The sequence below is a fragment of the Nicotiana attenuata genome, unplaced genomic scaffold, assembly GCF_001879085.1.
Source record: "Nicotiana attenuata strain UT unplaced genomic scaffold, NIATTr2, whole genome shotgun sequence".
Classification (NCBI taxonomy): Eukaryota; Viridiplantae; Streptophyta; class Magnoliopsida; order Solanales; family Solanaceae; genus Nicotiana; species Nicotiana attenuata.
In genome coordinates this window covers 136,280-147,101 of record NW_017671912.1, presented here as the reverse complement: position 1 = coordinate 147,101, position 10,822 = coordinate 136,280, and the positions used below count along the sequence as shown (strand labels likewise).

At 35.8% G+C, this 10,822-nt stretch overlaps 1 protein-coding gene across 1 annotated transcript; it reads left to right on the top strand.

The window, feature by feature from the left end:
• Positions 1-9,036: 9,036 nt before the first annotated feature.
• On the top strand, positions 9,037-9,615 carry LOC109210855. The gene has a single exon (XM_019374328.1). It carries the CDS (start codon positions 9,037-9,039, stop codon positions 9,613-9,615), a length of 579 nt encoding a protein of 192 aa, XP_019229873.1.
• Positions 9,616-10,822: the final 1,207 nt, after the last annotated feature.

Here is a 10,822-nt window from a genome sequence, read left to right as displayed (position 1 = left end):
TATCCCATAGCTCACAATCCTCAGCTATGATGAAATCGTGCATTCTAGCTTTCCACCACCAATAGCTTTTTACATCAAACTTGGGGGTTGGTATATGGATTGACCTTCTTCAAAATTTAGTGGAGCCGCCATGAGGATCCTTCCTAGGTGTTAGCCTGATAGGAGGAACCTGCTCTGATACCAATTGTTAGTTTGTATAGGTCTACCAAATCGTAGAGTACCTGGTCCTCTACAAGGTTCTACTGAGAGTACTTAATAAAACAGTATGTAAATGAGGCACAAGATTTTTACGTGGAAAAATCCCACACAAGGGGATAAAAAACCACGACCTACACCTGTAGGATTTTAACTTCACTAACTTGTAATCTACCTATTACAAGCCACTTTACAATACTTCCTATTGCAAAAGATTTACTCAACCAACTTGTGGTACCTTTACCACAAGCCACTTTGTGACTATCCTAGTTACAAAGGCTTTTTCTAACTTGTGATGCTATCACCACAAGCCACTTTATAACTCTACGATTACAAAGACTTTTCCTTATGACTAAATCTAGTCATAAGATAAACTCAAGGAGTTTACGGATTTACAAGAGGATTCCTAATCAAAATGCCTCTAGGTAAGCAGTTTAGGAGATACAATATGTACAATAACAAGGTTACAACTCAACTAGGACAACAACAATCTATCTTTTAGGAACTGGTCCGTAGTAGTGTTCAACCTTGTTCTTCAAGCTTGTGAGGATTGATTTTTCTATTTTTTGCAAGAGACTTGAATGAGAAATAGAAGCCTTCCAGTCATGTTTTGTATAAAGCTCGCTGTGGGTACATCTTGATCACATCACTTGAAGTAATGTGAGTACTTTGTTTGGTTAGAGAATGAGTGGGCGGACACTCAGTGCGGCAGAAACAGTGTCGTCAGTCACTTCATTTCCAGTTGTGTCCAATTGACTTTGTACTGCTATGAGGAAACCAAAAGAGCATCAGGTCCTTGTGTTGATTCCTAGCTCCTGAAGCTGTAGCAGTTCACCTTTAGCTGGAATCCGTTAAAGCTTGCAGCAATCCAAGTAGGTCAGGTTCCCTATCTGGTTCTTAACAGTAAGTTTGTTAGATCATCAAAACATAAGGCAGGAGTATTTAAGATCTATCAGTTGGGTTCTGTTAGAAAGGGTATAGCATAATCTTTGAGGTGGCTAAGAGTTTTGTGTATTCTAGTGGACTTTCTAGTTGTAGTTATTTCTAATTGAGAAGACATGGATGAATTAAGGTCAGCAGCCTAATAGGAGGATGCAGGAACAAAGTCATGAGATGATGAATTATTAGGTGGTGTTGCAGTGTCATTTACAAGAGAGAATTCAGGGTGTTGGTGTAAAACTGGAGATGTGATATCTACAACATCTTGACTACCAGGAAGGGGATCTTCACTCTCAATACATGAAGGAAATGTAACTGATTTAATAATACCGTATGGGGAAACATTCTTAGAACTCAAAGTAAAAGGGAAAATATTTTCATGAAATATGATATCTCTAGAGATGTGAATTATCTTAGTGGCTAGGCTTTACCCCTTTGTCCCAAAAGGATATCCTATGAACGCATGGGGAGTTGTTCTGGGCTCAAATTTGTCCTTATGCACCTTAGGTGTAGTAGGATAACAAGGACAATCAAAGCTTCTTAAATGAGAGTAGTTGGGTTTCTTATTGTACAAAAGTTCAAAGGGACAATTGTTATTTAGGTAGGTGGTAGGCAATCTATTAATTAGGTAGGTGGCTATCAAAATGCATTCTCCCCAATATTTGGTTGGTAATTCGGATTGACACATAGTGCCCTAGGAGTTTCTAGGAGGTACTTGTGTTTCCTTTCCACTACCCCATTTTGTTGTGGTGTGTAGGGGCAAGTTTTCTGATGAATGATGCCTTTGGATTGGTAGAATGTGGTAGCTTCATGACTGGTGAACTCCAGCCCATTATCTGATCTGATGGTCTTAACAGATGTGTTAAATTGATTTTCAATCATGGTTATAAAGGCCTTGAGGGTTTGGAGAGCATTACTCTTGCAGCTTAGCAAATGTGTCCAAGAGGACCTACTAAAATCATCCACTAGCGTGAGGAAATACTTTTAATTATCATAAGTGTTGACATGGTAAGGACCCCATATGTCAACATGTATCAACTCAAATGTTTTGGTAGAGATATTGGTTCTTTGTGGGAAAGGAAGTGCAAATTGAACAAATAAATGGTTGTTTGGGTGAGAAAGGTACATGTATGGAAGATATTCCCTTCATTTTGTCAAAGGGAACATGACCAAGCCTATTATGCCACAAGATATTTACATCATACTTATCAAACACAACTGAGGAATCATTCTTATTATTGTGAGTGCATGTATTTACATTTGATGAAAGATGATATGAATGAGTAGGACTTATGAAGCCTTCACTATTACACTAGTAGTGGAAAAAGAGTTGCAACAAGAACCAAATACATCAAGATTTGAGAAAGTGCTTTTACCCTTTAGACATTTGGAACACAAATAGTACAGTCCCTCCCAGCTACTACCAATCACCTGAGGCCTCTTCATTGAATGGGCCTGTAACAGACATAGTGCATTAGTGAAGAGCACAATACATTTAAGATGTACTGCAAGAGAGTGGACGGATATTAGGTTATACTTGAAAGAAGGGACATAGAGGACTTTGTGTAGGATGATATCAGGACTAAGTATCACATCTCCAAATTCAAGTACCTTCACCCTATATACACTTGGTAGGCTAATCAATAAGGGATATGGTAGAGTAGTGATGTTTGTAAGTGCAGTCCTATTAAAAGTCATGTGGTTAGATGCTCCTGAGTCTATGATCCAAAGGTCAGAATTTGATTCTAAGCATTTGCATGATGGTTTGTCAAAATCAACAGAAGAGGTGCAGAACACAATACCTGCGAAGTTGACAGCAGCATTAGTGATGTTGGCATTGTTAGATGATCCTCCTACACTGCCTGTCTGAAAGTGCTGCAGAAGACTCATTATCTGCCCATACTTCTCCCTTGTTAGGTTGACATTTTGATTCTCTTCATGTGCTACTGAATCATCTTGCCTCTCATGAAGCAAATCAGTTGAAATTCCATGTACATTTGCCACAACTCCTTTTCCTCTGTTGAACTTGTGACCCTGAGTCTGATTTGAGTTGTTATTCTGATTGAACTGCTGAGTATTGGTCCGATTAGAATTCTGATTGTTTTATGAGTTGCCTTGGGGATACCCACATGACTTGTAACATTTTCCTTTGTGTGACCTGGTCTCTTGCAATAGTCACAGAATGGGCGACCTCTGTTGTTCATAGTATAATGTGTCTTGAAATTCCTAGCTCCAAATAGACTTTGGTGTTGTGTAGGTGCAGCATTCACATGTAATGAAGTAGACTCGAGGTTCAGCTGATTACTTGGCCTGAACTCCTTTTGTTTCTATTCCTTTATTAGGAGGGAAAAAGCTTGTGCCAAAGATGGCAGGGGTTTCATCATCAAGATGCTTCCTCGCACTATTGTATAGACCTCATTTAGGCCCATCAAAAAATGAATGAGATGTCGATCCTGTTCTGCTTTGTGCATCGTCTCTTTTTATCCACATGTGCAAATGCAGCTGCACTGAGACTTAGCACTCAGTGTGTTTAATTCTTCCCACAGTCTCTTCATTCGTGTGTAGTAGGCACTGATATCCAATGAGCCCTGAACAAGGTCGTTGATCTCTTTTTGGATCTGATATAACTTCGCTCCATCTGTTTGATCATATCGGTCTTCTAGCTCTCTTCATAACTCGATAGAATTATTTACATACTCAACGCTATCAGAAATTTCCTTTGCGAGGGAATTGAGAATCCAGGAGGTCAGCATGTCGTCACATCTTTCCCATTGGCGAAATTGAACTGAATTAGGGCTAGGTTTCTTACATTTCCCATTTATGAACCCTAGTTTGTTCTTGACTGACAAAGCTCGTAATACACTTCTTATCCAAGATCTATACCCAATTACATCGAATGGAACCGGTACTAACATTGCTCCAGGACTATCCAGTGGATGAATATACAGAGGACTGCTCGCATCGATGACCGGTTGGTCATTTTTGGTCGCATCAGGTGTTGTTTCTTCGCTTTGCTTTATGGCCATTAGAAAGGATCTAATCGATGAAATTAACCAGTGTATCAACCGATTTTGTGAGTAGATAGATTGATTTCACTAAAGAACTCCAATTCGTGTGAAAGTTTCAGCATGAATCGAGGAATCGAAAAACCCTAGAACTCGGAAAAGAAAGAAGAGAATTTTGAGATACTGAAAGAGGAATTCCGGTACACTTTGAGTAGATACGTTCAACCGGGCTCTAATACCATATTGAGATCAGCTTGGGACTGAGAAAATCAAGCTCATGCAAGACCTCCAATGGAGGTTCTAGAGACTTCTGAGAAAACAGAGATAGAGAGAGACACAAAGAGTAAAAGATGGAACATGAAAATGATATTTAATTTTCTCATTATTGCTGTAAAATGTAAAGTGTGTGTATATGTACATGTACACGTATATATGACAGCTAAGGCAACTACTAACTACTGTGTATGACTGACTGTGTAACTAATTACTAACTACTAGTTGTACAGCTGTGCAATACAATACCAATACAAGTACATGTAATACAATAATTTAAGGTTATTCTCAATAGTCCGGTACACTAAACTCCCGCTATGCAATAGAAGAATAATAGCGGAATTTATTGATTAATCAATAAATGAAAACAAGAAGCCAAATAATGACTTAAAAGAAATTAGGCTATCGCTAAAAATAATTTATTAGATTACTTTTGGTTCCATGCATGTTTTTTTTTAAAAAAATTGAGTTGTTTTATTTTCGAAAATTATTTTGAGTTTTGTTTTCAAGTTCAATTAAGTACATTCTTTAAAAATAGACACCAATATTTAGTTTTAATATATATTTTTATTTTCTGAAGGTTTCTAAAAATATTATAAAAATAATTGTTTGAGAGAAAAATATGAACCTTTCTTTTTCTTCAAATAACATGTACTTTTTGTTGGAAACTAAATCAAGATTAATTAGTATTCCTAAGTTGTCTAGGATTTGGTACTTACTAGTTTATTTAATTTATGTCTAGTTAGGATTCACAATCAAAATCATGTAGGAATAAGCTTTCTAGATTCTAGTCAAATTTGATTTTGTAGTATTACAAAATAGGGGTGTTGCTACATATATTCTATAGTAGAGAGGTAGTTACGATGTAGAGACATTCAAGAGTTTATGAGTTGTGCAAAAGCCTCCTACCAAGTTCTCTCCCTAGTTTAATAAATTTCTTCTATATAACTTTTGCTGAATTTTTTGCTTGTGCCTAAATTATTCTTGGGGGTATTCAATCCTTCAAATTGGTATCAGAGCCTGTGCGAGATTCTGTCAGAGCCGGTAGGAGATCCAAAAAAATATGAATACTCTATTATCTACTTGTCCTGTTTTTGTGTTTGATGGCAAAAGTAATTTTGAAACTTGGTATTAACAGATGAATTTTTTTTTAAGGATATTGGATAATGGTCCACCATTGATGAAGGATTTAAGGAACTCCTAGGAGGCACAAAGTTGACTGGTGATGTAACTACACAATTGGAGAAGAAGAGGCATTTAGATTATAAGGCACGCTACTATCTCGCCATCAAGGTCGAATTGCATGTATCTAAAAATTATTTGCATGCAAAGTCATCAAAGGAGTCTTGGATAATTTTTGTGAAGTCATATCGAAGAGCTGCTGGCGTAAAGAAGGGGCATCTGCAAGATTATAAGAGTACATTTGAGTTGGCTTACATGAGACCAACATAGTCTGTCAAAGATTTCTTTACAAAAATTGAAGAAATAGATTGTCTAAGGACCAATGAAGAAGTATTGGAAGAAGCTAATATTGTTGAATAAATATTGCAGTCTCTAAGTTTAAAGTTAAGCAACAATAAAATTATTCTTGAGGCTACCAAAGATCTTAGCACTCTCAGACTTGATGATTTAGAAGGTGAATTGGCGACATATGAGAGATTACTGAATTAACAAAAAACTGAGACATTAGAGGAGGCCAAAGGGATTATCAACCAAACGAAAAAGAAGACACATCAAAGATGACGAAAAAAAATCAAGAAGGCCAAAATTCAGAAATAGTGGAGAAAAGAAAAGAAGGTACATGTAATTTTTGTTGTGATAGAGATTCCATTGAAAGCGAAGAGAAGTCATATAATATTCAAATTGATCTGCCAAAAATTTCTGCAATTGTTAAAAAGGACAATTTGGTTGCAAGGGATGCTAGTCCAAAAGAGGTTGGTAATTTACAGGAAAATTTGTTTGATGGTATCGAAGATGATCCGAGTAATGAAAGAAACAAGATGGTTCATCAAGAGAATGTTTCTAATGATCCACCCAAGTTTGAGGCAAAAATAGCTTGGGGTCCAGAACTACAACACATGATTATAGATATTGAAGATGAAATAAATTTTCTGTCATTGTTCGAGATTACATGTTTCAAGGAGCAAGACGAAATATTTATTAATGGCATTACTTTACAACCTATAGAATGGCCAATTGGAGTTGAATCTGTGTACGAGACCAACCACAAGGCAATTAGAGAAGTAGATGATTTCAAAGTAAAGGAAAATTATATTGATGATATTTTGAAGGGATTTACCATGAGTAAAGACAAATCATATATGAGCAATATTCAAGATAAATTGCAGTTGACTAAAGATGGCACTCGTGATTTTATTGATGCTAAATATTATAGGAAATTGGTGAAGAGTCTAAGGTACTTGACTTCTACAAGGCTTAATGTTACTCATGGCATGCTCAAGTTTGAAGATCTTGGTTTAAGGGATGTTGTTGGAAACTAAACCAAGATTAATTAGTATTCCTAAGTTGTCTAGGATTTGGTATTTACTAATTTATTTAATTTATGTCTAATTAGGATTCACAACCAAAATCATGTAGGAATAAGTTTTCTAGATTCTAGTCAAATTTAGTTTTGTAGTATTATAAATAGGGGTGCTGCTACATATTTTCTATAGTAGAGAGGTAGTTACGATGTAGAGAATTCAAGAGTTTATGAGTTGTGAAAAAGCCTCCTACCAAGTTCTCTCCCTAGTTTAATAAAAAAAAATTATATAGCTTTTACTAAATTTTTTGCTTGTGCATAAATTATTCTTTGGGGTATTTCAATCCTTTCACTTTTCTTACTGTCAACTGCTATGAATTGATGATTTATCATCTATCAGGACCTAGCACAATATTAAATTTCCGTTTCCATCCAAGAATGATTTTAGAGAATAAGTCAAAATTTTTAAAAATTGGTGATGTTTATTTTATTAACTTTCAATTGTGCAAACATTTAATAACATCTGAAAATTACTCATTACTCCTATCACAATTTAAAAAGGAAAAAATGGAGCTAGAAGGTTACCTATGGATTTGACTAAACCTAATGGTTTTCGTCTAAATTTCGCATTCATATTAAAAGTTTCATTAAATATGTATAAAAATTGAATTTAAAACTCAGTTACTAACACGCGATATTATTATCCTGGAATTTAGAATAAAAAAGAACCCTATGAGAGTCAACCACTACACCTGCCAAGAACAAAGTATTATGATAACAAATTCATTATTTCTATGATAATAATAATTTGACACATATTTTAGAAATGAGAGAATTTACCACGGATTAGTCTTTTTTCCTTTATTGCTAAGTGTGAAATGAGATAAAGTTAGGAGCATCTAACTTGGTTTTTGAAGTAGTTCAACCAAAAGATTATAAATCGTCATGTGTGAAAGTTTAAATTAATCCAATGACTTCCTTCTTCCTCGATTAAATATATAGAAAGGTCGACATAAGCATATTGTTATCAATTATTTTATCAATTACCTTCGTTTATTATTTTGCTTATTTTTGTAATCGATAGATTAGAAAAATACTAAAAGACAATCTGATATACAATTAACAAAGAAATCACATAAAAAAATATTACGGATAAAAAAAAATTGACATAAGCATAATATTGTTAACTGATACAGTTATTTTATAATCGACTGTCTCATTTAATTACGATTATTTTTATAACTAGAGTTTAAGATAACACAACATTGAAACACAATCATAATAGATAAGAGAATCACACCAAAAGGCATACTATAGAAAAGAGATATAGCTCATAATTAAACTTAACTTTGATTTATCTGAATCAGATATTCCTTACTCTCAAACCTTATCCGAGTTCAAAACAATAGAGATGCATATATATATATATATATATATTCTTGGCCCCCATCCAGAAAATAATGCTAATGTGAATATGCTATATTCGTTATTTTGTATTCATCAACAAGATGATGGGTTTCTTTTTTAAAAAAATTAATAGGAAAAGGGTTAAAATTGTCGTTGAACTATACAAAATAAAACACTTTCGCACCTTTGTTGTTTAATCATATAGAAATTCGTGTGAATATTTGGATTGATGATAAAGAAGAATTTGGGCACCTTTGAAACCTTATAGAAGAAAAGGTAAACTACCACACTGAAACCTTATGGACGAAAATTAATTATGAAATTTAAATGAAAATATAGACAGACGTGTATATTTAAGTTGTACAAGTGAGTGTATGTAGTATAAATAGTGATAGATATTTTTCCCTACTGTACAGTATTCAATTTTTTAGCTTTGTATCATTTTTATACTCTTTGTACAAAACTCATTTTACAAGTTCAGAAAATAAGAAAATAGAGAAAACTTCTAGAACTCTCTCGTCTATGGTTGCCTTCAACCGCCATTAGAGCTCACTCGAAGTGAGCTCATCTTCTTCACTTTTCAGCTATTTTGTCATGGTATCAGAGCTAGACTCTCGATCTTAAATTCAATCGGTTAATTTCTTCCTACTGTTCGAAGTGTATCCCTACGGAGTGTATCTGTACGAATTTCGAAAAAATTTCTCGATTTTCTTCTCAAATTAATCCTTGATAACTATGGCTATTGGTGAAAACACAACGAATTCCACAAATCCGGCCTTGGATTCAACAAATCCGCTTTACATGCACCCATCTGAGAGTGCTGGTTCTATGCTTGTACCAGGATTGTTCGACGGATCCGGCTATAGATCGTGGAGAAGAGGAGTACTGAGAGCTCTCTCAGTGAAGAATAAGGTAGGATTCATAAACGGAAAGTGCACAAAGCCAAATCCTCAGGATCCTAGCTATGATCAGTGGGAACGCTGCGATGACATGGTCACATCGTGGATCCTGAACTCTATCTCAAAGGGCTTGGCAGATAGTCTACAATATGTTAACAATGCTCAAGAGTTATGGAAAGAGCTTGAGGACAGATATGATCAAACAAACGGGGCAAAATTATATCAGTTGCAGAGGGAGATAAATGATTTGAGCCAAGGAACCCTAGATATCACTGGGTACTACACTAAAATGAAGAAACTTTGGGAAGAACTAAACATGTTGAATGCACACACTCAATGCAGATGTAATTGCACATGTGGTGCTAAGGCGAGTATGCAGAAATCTGAGCAAGACAGAAGGTTGATTCAATTTTAATGGGACTTAACGAAGTCTACACTGTAGTAAGGGGAAGCATCTTAATGATGAATCCATTACCCTCACTCGCACAAGCTTTTTCAATTCTTATCCAAGAGGAGAAACAAAGAGAGGTCAAGCCAAACAACCAGCTTGTGATTGAGTCTACTGCTTTGAGTGCTAACATATCAGGAGGAAATCACTTCAAGACAAACTTTGGTCAACAGACAAATGTTGCAGACTACACAGGATATATGAACCACAATCAACAGGGAAACAGAACTGGATATAGCAGTTACAGGGGAGGACAATTTGGGAATAGGCCACGACCTTTCTGTGACTATTGCAAGAAGCCAGGCCACACTAAGGAAAGATGCTACAAGTTGCATGGTTACCCTCAAGATTCAAGGTTTAATAAGGGAAAAAGGATTGCTGCTAATGTACATGGAGGTCAAGGAGAGAGTGTCATTAAAGGTGAAGATGGAAACAATGGATCTACACAAGAACAAGACAGAACTATGCAGAGTCTCACTAAGGAACAATACAATCAGCTGGTGAGCATCCTGGAGAACTTCCATGCTGGAAATGCAGGAAATGAAATGAAGGCAGGAGCTGTGAACTTTGCAGGTATCTCAGCTTGTTCAACTCACTTTGATTCTAGTTCTAGCTCACGTGAATATTCTAGGTCTGCTGCTGACTCTTGGATACTTGACTCTGGAGCATCAAACCATATGACCTATGACAAATCCATGTTAATCAATGTGAAAACCTTAGTTTACCCTTTCCTAGTTACCTTGCCCAATGATTACAAGGTGAATGTGACATTAATGGGAGATGTAGTGATGAGTCCTAAGTTCACTCTGAAAAGAGTTCTATTTGTTCCCAGTTTCAAATTTAACCTAATCTCAGTACATTGTTTGACTGTCCAGTTTGATTGTTTTATTATATTCACCAAGTTTGTATGCATCCTTCTGCAGGCCCCTTCACTGAAGAGGCCTCTGGCAATTGGTGAAAGTAAGGATGGTCTGTACCTTTACAAGTCAGATACTTGCAAGTCCAGCCCTTCAGACTCCTGCAAATCTAATTCCCTAGTCCTTGATAATTCTTCTAGTGCACCAAATAAAGGTGATGTAATCACTCAGTCTACTTCATCTAGTAAAATTGGGAGCAATAGTGCTAGTCCACATTCTGATTCTCATATTGCATCTAGTATACATAGTTCTTTTCC

Bases quoted from the DNA above. Each gene is read 5' to 3' on its own strand.
- LOC109210855 (XM_019374328.1), top strand. From the start codon at position 9,037: ATGGCTATTGGTGAAAACACAACGAATTCCACAAATCCGGCCTTGGAT.